General features: G+C 53.4%; 3 protein-coding genes across 11 annotated transcripts in view; 1 reads left to right on the top strand and 2 right to left on the bottom strand.

Annotated features, from left to right (window-relative positions):
* Window positions 1-1127: 1127 nt before the first annotated feature.
* Window positions 1128-1904, bottom strand: LOC104023429 (hemoglobin subunit alpha-2). Its single transcript, XM_009477250.2, has 3 exons — window positions 1752-1904; window positions 1428-1632; window positions 1128-1303 (listed from the first exon to the last, which is right to left on the bottom strand). Exons 1-3 carry the CDS (start codon window positions 1838-1840, stop codon window positions 1175-1177), a joined length of 423 nt encoding a protein of 140 aa, XP_009475525.1. The 5' UTR covers window positions 1841-1904; the 3' UTR covers window positions 1128-1174.
* Window positions 1905-2045: 141 nt separating this feature from the next.
* LOC104023430 (hemoglobin subunit pi) lies at window positions 2046-12418 on the bottom strand. The gene is made up of 4 exons (XM_009477251.2): window positions 12344-12418; window positions 6598-6767; window positions 5315-5519; window positions 2046-4735 (listed from the first exon to the last, which is right to left on the bottom strand). Exons 2-4 carry the CDS (start codon window positions 6690-6692, stop codon window positions 4607-4609), a joined length of 429 nt encoding a protein of 142 aa, XP_009475526.1. The 5' UTR covers window positions 6693-6767; window positions 12344-12418; the 3' UTR covers window positions 2046-4606.
* Window positions 11838-12855, top strand: part of NPRL3 (NPR3 like, GATOR1 complex subunit) — a 45707-nt gene continuing 44689 nt past the window's right edge. For 2 of the 9 annotated variants that reach the window (XM_087732176.1, XM_087732173.1), the window contains exon 1: window positions 11852-12113. Coding sequence is in view for 6 of the 9 variants with exons in the window: in XM_087732167.1 (XP_087588293.1) it covers window positions 12078-12195 (118 nt within the window). In the remaining 3 variants the exon portion in view is untranslated. Of the gene's footprint in view, window positions 12196-12855 lie in introns of all 9 variants that reach the window. The other 7 variants (XM_087732167.1, XM_087732181.1, XM_087732168.1 and 4 more) reach the window with 7 other exon arrangements.

The raw sequence follows: 12855 nt of genomic DNA, 5'->3' as shown, positions 1-12855 counted from the left end.
CTTCTGGGAAGCAGAGCCCAGGGAAACAGCGGCGGGGCGGTGTGTCTGCTGCCTGTGCGTGCATCGGGGGGCAAACTGCAAAGGCAGAAGAGCCCTTCAAACTGGTAGCACAAGAAAAAATGGGTGTAAATGTGCATGAAGACACTGGGCTGTAGATTGGGATGTGTCTGAGGATGGAGGAAAAGTGCTATAGGTTCATGAGTGCACTGGCAGGAGCAGGGGCTGGCATGGCCCAGGGACTCCCAGCCCTGTGTTTCTGCGCAGGCAGGGTCCCTGCACACCCAGCACCCGGCTGCTGCCTGCGCTTGGCCACCACAAGCACTGCTCTCCCGATGCACCATCTCCCATCCCTCAAGAACGCTTATCTCCTCCCACTGGTGTCACAGCACAGAGCAAACCCAGGGCTACTTTAGTATCTTATAACCCATCACCTGTGATCTAAAGACAATGATTTTTTTTTTAAATTCAGGCTCCAAAACCCTGAAACCAGTGACCCTGTGCTGGACTGCAGCTCTGCCTGCCCCGCTCCCACCTTGCCCAGGCTCTAGGGGAAGCGCAGGCACCCGGGGCAGGTGTGGGAGCACTTCCCTGGCAGTCGACAGGGATTTGTGGCTCCGGGGCTTGAGCTCAAGAAGTGTTTGTGCTTAATGGTCTGTGGGGGATCTTTTTCACTCCATGAACTTGTCTGATTGCCTGTGGAGCTCATTTGGGCACTTAGCTCCCACAGTATTCCCAATAAAGCCCTAAATAACCTTTGTGATAGATGGAGCCAGGAGGGGTTAACCCTGCCCCCCCCCCCCCCCCCCGCCCTGGAGAATCCTTCAAGGGGATGCAAGAACCACATTTGGCTTGGTGCATCCTTCTGCCCCGCTCCCCAGAGGGATGGAGGCATGGTGAGGCGACAGGCTGAGCTCCATTCCCTGGGTCCTGCTCCCAGCATTGGCCGCATCCCAAGTTGGGGCGGGATGGAAGCAGGCAGGGCCCTGGGGGGCACCCAGGGAGGTCATGGCCAGTGCTGCCCCCCCGTACCATGGCTGGCCTCACCGGCAGCTCCCTCCCTCCGATGGGAGCACCACAACACCCCAGCCCACCCTGGCCCTTGGCCCCGGCACAGACGGACACGGTGCTGCGGCAAAGGTGTCTTTATTGATGGCACCTAGGCATGACTGACAGCTCATCTGTACTTCTCGGCCAGCACGGCAGCCACGGCCGACAGGAACTTGTCGAAGGCAGCGTGCACCTCGGGGGTGTACTCGGTGCCGAGGTGCACGGCCAGCACCACCTGGAAGCACTGCGACAGCAGCTGCAAGGCAAAACGGGGCTCAGCACCGCCGCTACGGCCCCTGTCCCTCCGTTCTGGTCCCCATCCCTCATCCCCCGTCCCCTGTCCCCCATCCGCCGTCCCCCGTCCCCCATCCCCTGCCTGCCTTGAAGTTGACGGGGTCGACACGCAGGTTGTAGGCGTGCAGGCTGCTGAGCTCGGACAGGGCCTGGCCAAGGTTGTCCAGGCACTTGACGGCGTTGTCCAAGGCGGTCACCACCTTCTTGCCATGGCTGCGGATCTGGTCAGAGCCGTGGTGCAGGTCGAAGTGGGGGAAGTAGGTCTTGGTCTGGGGGTAGGTGATGAACATCCTGCCGGAGCGGGAGGGTCAGTGCCGCTGACCCCCAGCTGGACCCCCTCAACCAGCCTCCCGGGGGGCTCCCACCCACGCACCCCCCTCGGCCATGGGGTTCCCGAGCCCAGCTCGCACCTATACAGGGCCTCGGCTCCAAAGACATCCTTCTGGGGCACCTTATCCCAGAAGCGGCAGATCAGCTTCTTTTCCTCGGCGGTCAGCATGGTGGCAGCTGGCAGCAGGCAGGTCTCGGTGGCAGCGGTGCCTGCAGGGGTGCCTTGTTATAGTGGCTGGCACCTCCGCCCCGGCCTTATCTTATCGGCGCCGAGGGGCTGGGGGGCCATGGCCATGCAGTGCCGGCCCCAGGGAGTGGCTGCGGCACTGCCTCGGGGGGCCCCGGACGCCTCAGGGGGCCCAGCCCTGAGGAGGCCCCAAGGGGGCCCGGCCTCCCTGCCCGTCCCTGCCGCACTGCACCAGCCACCGGCAAGCGTGTCCTCAAGCCTCCTGTTGGGATCCGCCATTCCCCCCGGCTGGGCTGGGGTCCTCCCTGGCTCCGCGGGTGTCAGGGTGGGTCCCACATGTGTCCCTGGCCCCTCACGTCTGGCGCATCCAGCCCCTCTCTGCCCGAAGAGCCCCTGGGCCTCTGAGCAGCAGCCATGGATGAGCCTTCTCGTGTCATGCTGGGGATTTACCATGGGAAACACCATCTCTCCAGCAGCCCGGAGAAACCTGGGTGGGGAAGAACCTCCTTTTTGGGCGCATGGTCTTCCCAGAGTCTGCCCTGTGATGCTTGTCAGGCCTGGGCTTCTTCCCTTCTTCCCACCCCGGCGTGTGCTCCTGCCTCTCCCTGTAAACGCTGGGACATCCCGCAGGGCATATGGTGGTTGGTGACTGTCACATCCTTCGCTCAGCCTCTGTACAAAGTCATTGGTACAAATTTGGGGTTAAGGACACACCAGATGCTGACCTACCATCTGAGCTGTGGATTTAAACATTCAGGTTACCTGAGACCCACAAATGTATAAAGTTTTAAAAACTACAGTGGTACACTGGGTGACACATTTAGAGCAATTGGGCGGTTTCAGAGCTTCCGCACCATCTCTCTCCCCCTTGTCCGCACACAGTCCTAAATGAGATGAGGATGGCTTGCAGTGCCAGTTCAGGTTGTCGATCAGAATGTACTTAAGACTTTGCCCCCACCTTTTCATGTCAGAAGTCCTCTGAGACAGGCATGGCAGTGAATGTAACCCGATAAATAATTTTCTTCACAGCAGCTCACATGGTGTTGTGTTTTAGATTTTTGACCAAGCCAGCCCTGATAACACACTGATGTTCTGCCTTTTGCTGAGCAGTGTTTGCGCAGCATCAGGGCCGTCTCTGCTTCTCATGCTGCCCCCCAGGGAATAGATTTTGGGGTGCACGGTACGCTGGGATGGGACACAACCAGGCAGCTGACCCCAACTAACCAAGGAGGTATTTCATACCATATAATGCCATACTCAGCAATAAAAGGGAAAAGAGGGGGTTTTAGGGAGTTTTAGGGGGGGTTACTCATCTTTTTTGCTCAGGAGCTGGCTGGGCATCGGTCTAGGCATGGGAGGTGGTGAGTGATTGACTTTGCATTGCCTGTTTTGTTTTGTTTTCTTCCCTCTTCTTCCACTTATCCTTCACTTATTAAACAGTTATTTCTGTTTGTTTGTTTGTTTGTTTGATCTTGACCCTGAAGTTTTCTTGCTTTTATTCTTCCTTTCCTCTTCCCCTCATCCCATTGGGATCACTCCCCAGTGAGCAAGCAACTGTGCAGTGCTTAGCTGCCCACTGGGGTTTACCCACAACAGGTACATATGGAGCATCCATACGGCCTCAAGCTGCGCCAGGGGAAGTTTAGGTTGGATATCAGGAAAAACTTCTTCACCGAAAGGGTAGTCAGGCACTGGAACAGACTGCCCAGGGAAGTGGTTGAGTCTCCATCCCTGGAGGTATTTAAAAGAAGGGTAGATGTGGTGCTCGAGGACATGGTTTAGTGGTGGACTTGGCAGTGATAGGTTAACAGTTGGACTCGGTGATCTTAAGGGTCTTTTCCAACCTTAATGATTCTATGATCCCTGCGCTCCCCCCCAGGGTGACCATCAGTTGTGTACTCTTCCCTGTCGCTGCTTTCCAGAGAAACCCTGTGAATTTGTGGTCCCCCAGATGCCATCAACACTGATCTCCAGTGGCCACCAGTATTCCCAAATTTCAAATGCATGTGAAGTTCCCTGTATAAAAATAAGAGATGTCAAGCTGAGGGGATGGTCCCTTTACCAACCCTGTCTAGCAGGTGTGATAGCCCAAGGTGTTCATGAAGTGTATCAGATACCTTGTCCATACCCCATGGAGAGGAGCATGAGAAGACAATGCCCAGCATCGCTCTGGCACATCACAACATATGGCAATGCAAGTTTTGTTCACAACAGGCTGTGATGGGTTTTGGATAGGCCAAACAAAAAGCCTGGGTCCATTCAATATCCTAGCAGGGTAAAAGACTGTTTCCTGGTCAGCCTGGAAACAGTCTTTGATGGATATACCTTTGGTGAGCAGTAGCAGTCACAGGGCTTTAGCCTGTTCTGGGCTTCTGCTCAACGTTCTGTTATTCCCACTAATATTATGTTATGCTATTGCCACTGAATTTACACAGCTTAGCACATGAATTAGTACGTGTTCATTAGTACATGAATTAGTACATGAATTTACACAGCTTAGTGTTTTCCCCTCCATATTGTGTAGACGTTTCAGAACACCCTTGCCTGAACAGTGAAGTATAGGTGGAACACATGGAGATGAAAGCACAGAGACCATAGCTCACATTCGAATTATTTATTGGGTTTTGCAGATGACCGAACCCTTGCATAGGGGATTTGAGAGGACTGCGTAGGAAGGGGTGAGTACCCCAGAGCCTGGCAGCTGGGGTGCGCCAGGGATGTGCCTCCCTCACCCTCTGTGGAGGCCATTTATCTGTACTTCTCAGTCAGAACAGAGGAAACACTGGACAGGAACTTGTCCCACGCAGCATGAACTTCTGGGGTGAAGTCACTGGGATAGCGGGCAGCCACAGAGCACAGGATACAGTGGGAAAGCAGCTGTAAGGGAAAACAGGGTGAAATCCATCGTAATCAGTAACAGATGTCAGTCTAGGGGTCTGCAACGGACCTTGGTCCCAGCGTGCTCTGGGATGACAACTACATGTCCCAGCCAGGTAGCGCTGCTGCCTGATGCTATGTGTGAAGAAGCAGAGTTGTCTCTGGTATAGGGCAAAAGGCACTGCTCGATACCACTCCCTCTTTCCAAATGTCCCTTCCTTCCTCCCCAAAGGGAAATGCAACAAAGTGGAGATGTTTAGAATTTACTTTGTTCAAGACAGGTGATGTAACTTGACTTGTGAGGGAGGTTCATAAATTACAACAAAGGCAGCAGGGACTCGAGGCTGTCTAACACAAACCACAGGAGCTCCCTGAGTAGTTTTTTTGCTTGAGCTAGACCAGGTCTTTCATTAAAAGATCCAGTCTCAGGTTAAAACTCAGATGGGGAACAAGAGGCAGCATGAGTTGACAAGGCTGTGCAGTGCAGTCAGGGATCAAGCTGCCATTAGCCAAAATGGTCTGTGGTCGCTAATTCTGTGATGACAGTTTTCATCCCTGAAAGTCTCTGTGTCCACTCACCTTGAAGTTCACTGGGTCCACTCTGAGGATGTAAGCATGCAGCTCGCTGAGTTTGGCCAAAGCGCTTCTGATGTCGTCAATGTTCTTCACAGCTTCCCCAATGGCATTCATGACCTTGGACCCATGACCACGAAGCTGAACTGAGCCTTGGCTGAGATCAAAGTGAGGGAAGTAGGTTTTCGTCTGGGGGTAGCTGGAGAAAAGCCTGAAGGAGAACATGAGAATGAGATTCGGCAGTGGAAGTGACATGCATGAGGTGGTAAAACCTCAGAGCAAGTGCAGTGTAAACCTGCCAGCTACAGAAATGCACTCCTTCAGAGGTTGTAACAGAGCTTTGGGATCTTGAAGCTTGCATCGAGAAAGTCTTTCTGCTCTTAAACCTCTTCTGCAGTACGTGCAGATTAGACAGTGGGCTAATCTGTATGTACTAGAGAAGAATGACATGTTAAAAATAATTTTTAACCCAATGTATTTTTTGTTTTTTTTGGGGAGTATTATAAAATAAATAATAGCCCCAAATTGTCACTACATATCCTATATTACATTGTAAGCCAGTTTGCAGGATCTTCAAACTAATAGGAGCTGAACGAACCAGAATCAATGTGAGTGGTACAGTGCTGGAAGGAGTATCGCAATACTTTATCTTGAGCTGTAAATAATGTTTAAATAACTTTGAGTAACATAATAACTTCTGAACAATTTCCAGACTATTTTCCCTTTTGTGCCAGCTTGCTTAATTTTTACGAATTTGGGATTACTGTGCTATACTTCATGCAAGGGTCCGGTTGTCTTGTTTCCTAACAGTTTGTTACTTATCAACTGGCACAATGAAACATGAGTATCCAGTGAATTTAGTGGACAGCTATTCTCTTCATGCCTAGAAATTGTAAGAGAAAGTGCATCACTTGTACAATAAACCACTTCAAGTTCATTTCCTAACAGTGATAACCCTATTTCAGGACACTGAGTATGAATGACTTTGAATTCCTCGCCAGGGCTCCTGGCTACGGGAAATAAGCCATTAGAATTACTGAGAAAACTATGTTTTGCTGTAAGATTTTGTAAGCCATCTATTAGCATTTAGTAGCACAGATATAATTCCAGAAAATTACATACGAAACAACATAGAAGTCATCCATCAACTCTCACCAGTCCCAGTGTGCTCTCACGCATGCAAGTTGTATGCGTGATGCATATGATGCATGATGTATGATGCAAGAGATGCATCCTAACAGCAAAGCCAGAGGAGGCACGCTCTTCAGAGAGGTTCCGGGGGGACTTACCTCTCCAGTGATTCTGCCCCAATGGCATCAGCTTGGGTAGCCACCTTTGCCCAGATGGTGACCACGGCGGCCTTCTCGGCTTGAGTCAGCGTCATTGTGCAGGAGGGTGCAGGCTCAGGCTCCTTGCAATGAACACTCAGAGCAGGTTTGGACTCATCGCCCTGGCAGCCCTGGTTATAAAGAGGAAGGGGAGAGCAGACCTTGGCGCCTGTCCACGCTCATTGGTCACCCCAGAGGCCCACCCATGGCAGTGGGAGGCTCTTATCTCCCCGTGAAACAATGCCTATTTCGGCAAGGGTCAGTGCACTGGCCTCTTCGCTTGCTGGTGTTATCAGCTTCTTGCTTCTTAACGTAATGGCCGTGTGGCCTGAAGAAATTGTCTGGACACATATTGATACATGAACAGAGAGATAATGCTGGAAAATTCCAGCGACGGCAAGTTAGGACACATCTTTAAGCTGAGGAGCGTATGGACTTCAAGCGTACTAAGGAGCTTGGAGAAAAATTTGCATTTTCTCCCTTGCTTCACAGATGTGAACACAAGACTCCGGGCCTTTCTGCAGCATATCATACACTTCCACTACATGTGGCTGCCACATGGCCCAATATTTCATATAAAATGATGCCTAAGTAGTGACAGGCTGGGAGATGCACAGTATAGTTCAGAGGGGAAGTGAGACACTGATTTTGTGGAAATCAGTGGACTTTTTGCCATTCACTTCAGCACTGCCAGGACTTAACTTTGCCAGCCTCTTGCAAAGAACTAGGGATGCACTCCACAATTGATATTGCTTATAACAGCACTGATAGTAATGATTCCCATGGGTACAGGGAGAGGGAGCTTATGAAATTGAGTATGGTCCTAGAAAAAAGCATGTGTCTGTGTGAGAAAGCCCAGTCAGACTTTTTTTTTTCATCACTAAATGCCTCATATTGTATGTCTTTGATTTCTAGTTCCGTGATTCTTACTGTTAATTATCCCTTGTACTGTAAAATAGCCCTCAGCACCACAGCCAGTGCTGGCGTGCATGGTGCTACATGCTGTACACGTACAGGAAAGCCTGGTCCCCCAATAGATGGCTTGTTGCTTCAGGGCACTGGCACACTTGATGGGTGAATGACCACACAAGCAAAGGGAAGATCAGCACAAGTCTGTAATCACAGATAAGTGGGCAAAGTGTCAAAGAAATACCCTACTGGAGATGGTCGCTGCTGAACCTCAGGGAATCAATATCCTGCCAGCACATGAAGCAGAGGTAAATCTTTCTGCCACCCTGATAAACTACAGCAGCCATACACATCACCACTGAGCGCTGGCAGCCGTGCACGGAAAGCCAGCTGGTACAGTCAGAGAGGTCAGATAGCGTTCTCTGCCCAAATAGCCTTGCACACTTGCGCTAAGGTTGGCATGTATAAGCTAGATTCCTTGCCAAGATGTGTCTGTGTTTCACAGCAATGCTACCGACAGCTACAGACGATGCTCTCCACACATGGTCGTCCTGCTAAGAGGAAAGCCCTTCTAGGGATCTAATGATACTTGGGTCATGCGTGCATTGGAGTATGTCCAGCCTACGGTTATCTGTACCAAAGTAGCAATGCCGGTGCAATCACACCACCCAGTTCTCCTAAATGTTGCGCAAGAGCATGCACCAAACTTGGAGCCTCTCTTGGGAGCCATGGTGCGGCGGTGCCATGCTGCCGGGCAGGGGAACCTGACTGCTGGCAGGTGCTGGGTTTGGGCTGGGAGCTAGGCTCCCACGTGTGCTGTGCTTACGGTGGGGGTTCCTTCTGTGCCTTCACATGGGGCTAGGTCTCTCCTCTCTGGGTATACTCTACAGCCTGCAGGAGTTGATACATTCAGTACACATAGACCCCACTCTCCTGGGGCTGTGGGTCTGCCACTGTGTCCTGGGGTTGGGTGGGAATGAACCCGTGGTGCTAGAGAAGCAGTAGAGATGGGGTCAGAGAGCTGCTGCTGTATCCTCTGGTGTCCCCAGTGTCCTGGTGGCTGCAGTGGCACTCGCAGAAGGGCTCTGACCCACTGCTCGTGCTTTGCACTGGCTCTAAATTTAAGCCTCTCTGCATGTGAGCTGTCACACGAAGCAGGAAAAACCTTGGGCTTTCGCAAAGGACAGGCACAAAGCACTTGATGCTTCTTCGTCTGCAAGCCTGGCTGGGTTCGGTGGTCTTGTATTATCATCTCCTCTGTGGAGGCCAACACCTTATCTGGGATTTAATTTGTGTTCAGTACCACAGCTCCCTCCTCAGCCCTCCTGCCCACCGGCTGGGTGGCTGGGTAATTTGCTTCTCTCGGTACCTCACTTTAAGAGAGGGTACAAGGGGGGACTCACTTGAGACCCAGTGAAAACAATCGCTTTATAATAAGGAATATTATCAGAGTGCTCTTTGTATATCCTCCCTTTGATAAATGCCATACATGTTCACTGAAAACCCAGAGCTAACTCTGGCTGCACAGACGCAGTGCAGAGCAGTCTCCCATTAAAAGTGCCACTGATGGCGTGGGCAGTGGTCCTTCAGTCCGGGCACAGGAAAAGGTGATATTCAGTAGACGCAGCTTAAATGGATGGAGATATCAAGGGAGGTTGTATTCATCATCCTTTCCTACATGCATTTTAAAAACTTGCAGTTTTCCCATGGAAAAATCACTTTGAAAATAAAGATGCTGTTGTTAAATATACATTTAGACAATGTTTTCGTCTCCTCCCCAAAGTGCTGCCTCTTATGTTGCCTGCTGCATGGCTGTGCTCCAAGCTCTCCTCAGTGAGGGTGCTTTTAATCAGAGGTCACTTGATCAACGCATGAGGGAAGCGACTGTGACCCTGATATACACAGGGATAAGGCAGAGACCATCAGGACTCCTTCCTATTTTGCTGCCCGCGGTTTAACCTGAGCATTGATCCTCCATGACGGTAGGATTAAGGTCTGTGTAGACATGAGGATCGGAGTAACGCCTGCACAGGAGGGTTCGTCATTGCTGAAGTCTTTACGGAATTTGAATTCATTTTCTGAGAGTTACTCTTGCCCTATCACAAAAGCCAGAGCAGCCAAAAGACGACAGTGGTTGGCTAGAAGGAGCTCACCACTTGCCCAGGATCAGGGCTGCGCTGGGAATGGCCGCAGGAGCTCCCCAGGAGTGTGCCGGGTGGGAGAAGTGTGATCCTTGGCCATGTGCCACAATGTGACATGGAGAGTGACCGTCTCTGTCCTCACATGGACCTCTCAGCCAGGTTCCTCCATCCCAGTGCTCCAGCTGCCCACTGGTAGTGAGACGTGGAGGTCCTGGCCTGAGCAACGCAAGGAGCTGGGCAACGTGATCACTGGTGTTCCCCTGGTCACAGGACCGATACTGGAGCTATGTCCTTTGCGAAACCCCGCTCGACCTGCCTTCCTCGCTTGCTGCTGCTTCTTATAGTTACGATTCATAGACCTGTAGCAGAATGTCCACCCTTGGGCAGGTGATGAATCTTTGTAATGACCCTGTGAAATGTCACTAAAGCTGACACCAAAGGTGATTTTTAGTATTAATATGGGTCTTTTTTAATCCTGTTCCAAAAGCAGGATGCCAGAGTTTCTCATTTTAAAAGGCAGAAGCGAGCAACAGGCCTGTTTGCTCGTTATAAAAGCAGCCCTGACTGTAAATCCAGTGACCGATTGAATGGCACCCCTGTGAGATCAGGGATAACTTTCCCCACAGGCCTGTATTCTTCATGGGGACTGCCTCCCCTTCAAAGGGAATTCCCGTGGATAAGGTGGCAACTATGTCTGCTCTAACTCTGAAAATTCGGGGCATATTAAGTTTTGGAAATCTTAAAAGTGGTGTCTAAGTCCTGGCTTTATTCTTTAATTTCCTACCAGCTTGCAACACTTTGCTTTAGCTAAACTACAGCCTCCAAGAGCTGGAAATGACAAATATGTCTGTAATTTATTATTTAAGAAAGTACAATTATGCTTTGAAGCAGACACACTAGGAAATTTTAACGTAGCTGCCCAGTGCTGGTGCACGAGGAATGCTCTGCCGTGATAATACGACTGCTCTTTAATCACCCGCAGACAACTCTCTCCCCTCAGCGTCACCTTCTCTTGCTTCAATTGTTATCGCCGGCCTTGCGGAGGATGGCCCTGCTGATTACATGCGCGCTGCGGGTGCTCATCTCCCTCTTCAGCCACCCACCTCTGTCCGACGTCCCTGAGGGAATTGCAGAGCAAGATCCAGAGTGGGGATATCTCAGAGCGTTCAAATATCCAAATATTGCAATCAAATGCAGAAGAATTTACATGCAAAACCCAGGACGTCCTCTAACATAATTGCTGATAATTTTCTGATCTCAGTTAAACACAGAATAAGACGAATGCACCAAGACAGCTGCCAGCTGTTACCCTTACTAATCTAGAACAAGAGTAAGTTTACAGGAACCACGAGGCAAGTTGTATCAGTGCTGTAAAGCACCCTGAGGTCTTGCAATGGACGTGAGAAAGAAGATCAAGCGTGCCTTTCCAGGAGCCAAAAGGTCCAATTTCCACAGCCTGCCTCCTGCAGGCATCCTGTAATGGCCAACCCGCGCGGGAGCAATGAGCTCTCGCTGCCGTTTGCCAGAATCGCTAAAAACCACCCAAAGAGGCCAATGGAAAGTAACGGGAACAGATGGCCCAGGCCTCCGGCAGCCCCTGCGCGAGGGCTCCAGGGCCGGCAGCATGGCTGGGGAGCCCGGGGGGCCACCACACACAGGCTGGGTGCGTGGCTGAACTGGGGGTGCTGGGCCGTGCTGGGGGCACTGGGCTGAGCTGGCTGTGGGTGAGTGAAGCGCTGGAATAAACTGGAGGTGCCAGGAATATGGAGTGGTGTCCATGGGCATGGGAAATACTGGACTAAACTGGGGACACTGTGCTGACTGAGGGGAGTACTGGGGGGTGTGTGAGGTGCTGGTCTGAACTGGGGGCACTGGGCTGTACTGGGGGATGGAGTTGTGGGGTGCTGGCCTGAACTGGGGGCACTGGGCTGTACTGGGGGCCAGGGCTGTGAGGTGCTGGTGTGAACTGGGAGCACTGGGCTGTAGTGGGGGCCGGGGCTGTGAGGTGCTGGTGTGAACTGGGGACACTGGGCTGTAGTGGGGCACAGGGCTGTGAGGTGCTGGTGTGAACTGGGGGCACTGGACTGTAGTGGGGGCCGGGGCTGTGAGGTGCTGGTGTGAACTGGGGGCGCTGGGCTGTACTGGGGGCCGGGGCTGTGAGGCGCTGGGCTGCACCGGGTTGCGAGGCGCGGCGCGCCGGCTGCGCTCTGCCCGCAGCCGGGAGGCCCCGCACCGGCCCCGGCCCCGGCCCCGGCCCCGGCCCCGGCCCCGCACCTGCAGCGGCAGCTCCGCCCCGCCGGCAGCCGGGAGCGGCGGCCCGGGCCCGGGCAGCGGGCGGAAGCGGAAGCCGGCAGCGGCGAGCGGCCTTCCTGCGGGCCGGGCCGGGCCGGGATGGGCGAGAGCACCAGCCCCATCAGCGTTATCCTGGTGAGCTCGGGCAGCCGCGGCAACAAGCTGCTGTTCCGCTTCCCCTTCCAGCGCGGCGCCGAGCACCCCGCCGCACAGGCCAGTAAGTGCGCGACGCCGCGGGGTCCGGCCCGGCTGGGGACTGCGGCTGCCCGCCAGCCTCCGCCGGGGGCCCGCTGCCTCCTGTGGGGGCCTGGCACCCCCCGTGCCCCCGGCGGGGGCCTGGTATCCCGCACACCCCCCTCACACACCCGCTGTGGCGGTCTGGCACACCCCGCCGTGCCTCGTACCCTCGGTGGGGGCTGGCGCCCCTCGCCCGCCTCGCACCCGCAGGTGTCCCGGCCCCGCTGACCCGCGCCTCGCACCCCACGTTGGTTACACCAGGGCTTAGGGTCGGCCCGGTGCCCCGTTGCTGTCCCTGGATCAGCTGCAGCGGTCTGGGCTTCGAAGAGCTGTAGGGGAAGGAGGAGGCAGGGTGAGAAGTGAAGGCACCGATGTGGGAGAGGGGATTCAGGAGACACTAAGCGAGCTTTAACCGGTAACGGGTAGAAACTGAGAGACTTTAGTCCCTTGTGTTGAATAATGAGGTGGAGAAGGTTTCATTTCTTCTGGCAAATAGGAACATGGGACCGTTCAGGTGCCAGCTGAAGAAGCAGCTACCCCTTCCTTCGACATTCCCGATGCGGGACGGCGTCTGGGGCCGGACTCGGACCCGCCCGCAGGCAGGGAGCGCGGGGCAGGACGGCCGTGCCCGCGGCGCTGC

This window comes from Nipponia nippon, unplaced genomic scaffold, assembly GCF_047370975.1.
Source record: "Nipponia nippon isolate SJK-2023a ecotype South Korea unplaced genomic scaffold, ASM4737097v1 scaffold_5, whole genome shotgun sequence".
In the NCBI taxonomy this organism is placed as follows: Eukaryota; Metazoa; Chordata; class Aves; order Pelecaniformes; family Threskiornithidae; genus Nipponia; species Nipponia nippon.
The sequence above is the reverse complement of the archived record's forward strand: the minus strand, read 5'-3'. Positions and strand labels throughout refer to the sequence as shown.

What these genes read in the sequence shown, in the direction of transcription:
- LOC104023429 (XM_009477250.2), bottom strand. Translation starts at nt 1,840, where the DNA reads ATGCTGACCGCCGAGGAAAAGAAGCTGATCTGCCGCTTCTGGGATAAG. An exon ending in GGAGCCGAGGCCCTGTATAG is followed by an intron (nt 1,633 to 1,751) that starts GTGCGAGCTGGG and finishes CCGCTCCGGCAG; the next exon opens with GATGTTCATCACCTACCCCC. An exon ending in TCGACCCCGTCAACTTCAAG is followed by an intron (nt 1,304 to 1,427) that starts GCAGGCAGGGGA and finishes TTTGCCTTGCAG; the next exon opens with CTGCTGTCGCAGTGCTTCCA.
- LOC104023430 (XM_009477251.2), bottom strand. Translation starts at nt 6,692, where the DNA reads ATGACGCTGACTCAAGCCGAGAAGGCCGCCGTGGTCACCATCTGGGCA. An exon ending in GGGGCAGAATCACTGGAGAG is followed by an intron (nt 5,520 to 6,597) that starts GTAAGTCCCCCC and finishes GTTCTCCTTCAG; the next exon opens with GCTTTTCTCCAGCTACCCCC. An exon ending in TGGACCCAGTGAACTTCAAG is followed by an intron (nt 4,736 to 5,314) that starts GTGAGTGGACAC and finishes TTTCCCTTACAG; the next exon opens with CTGCTTTCCCACTGTATCCT.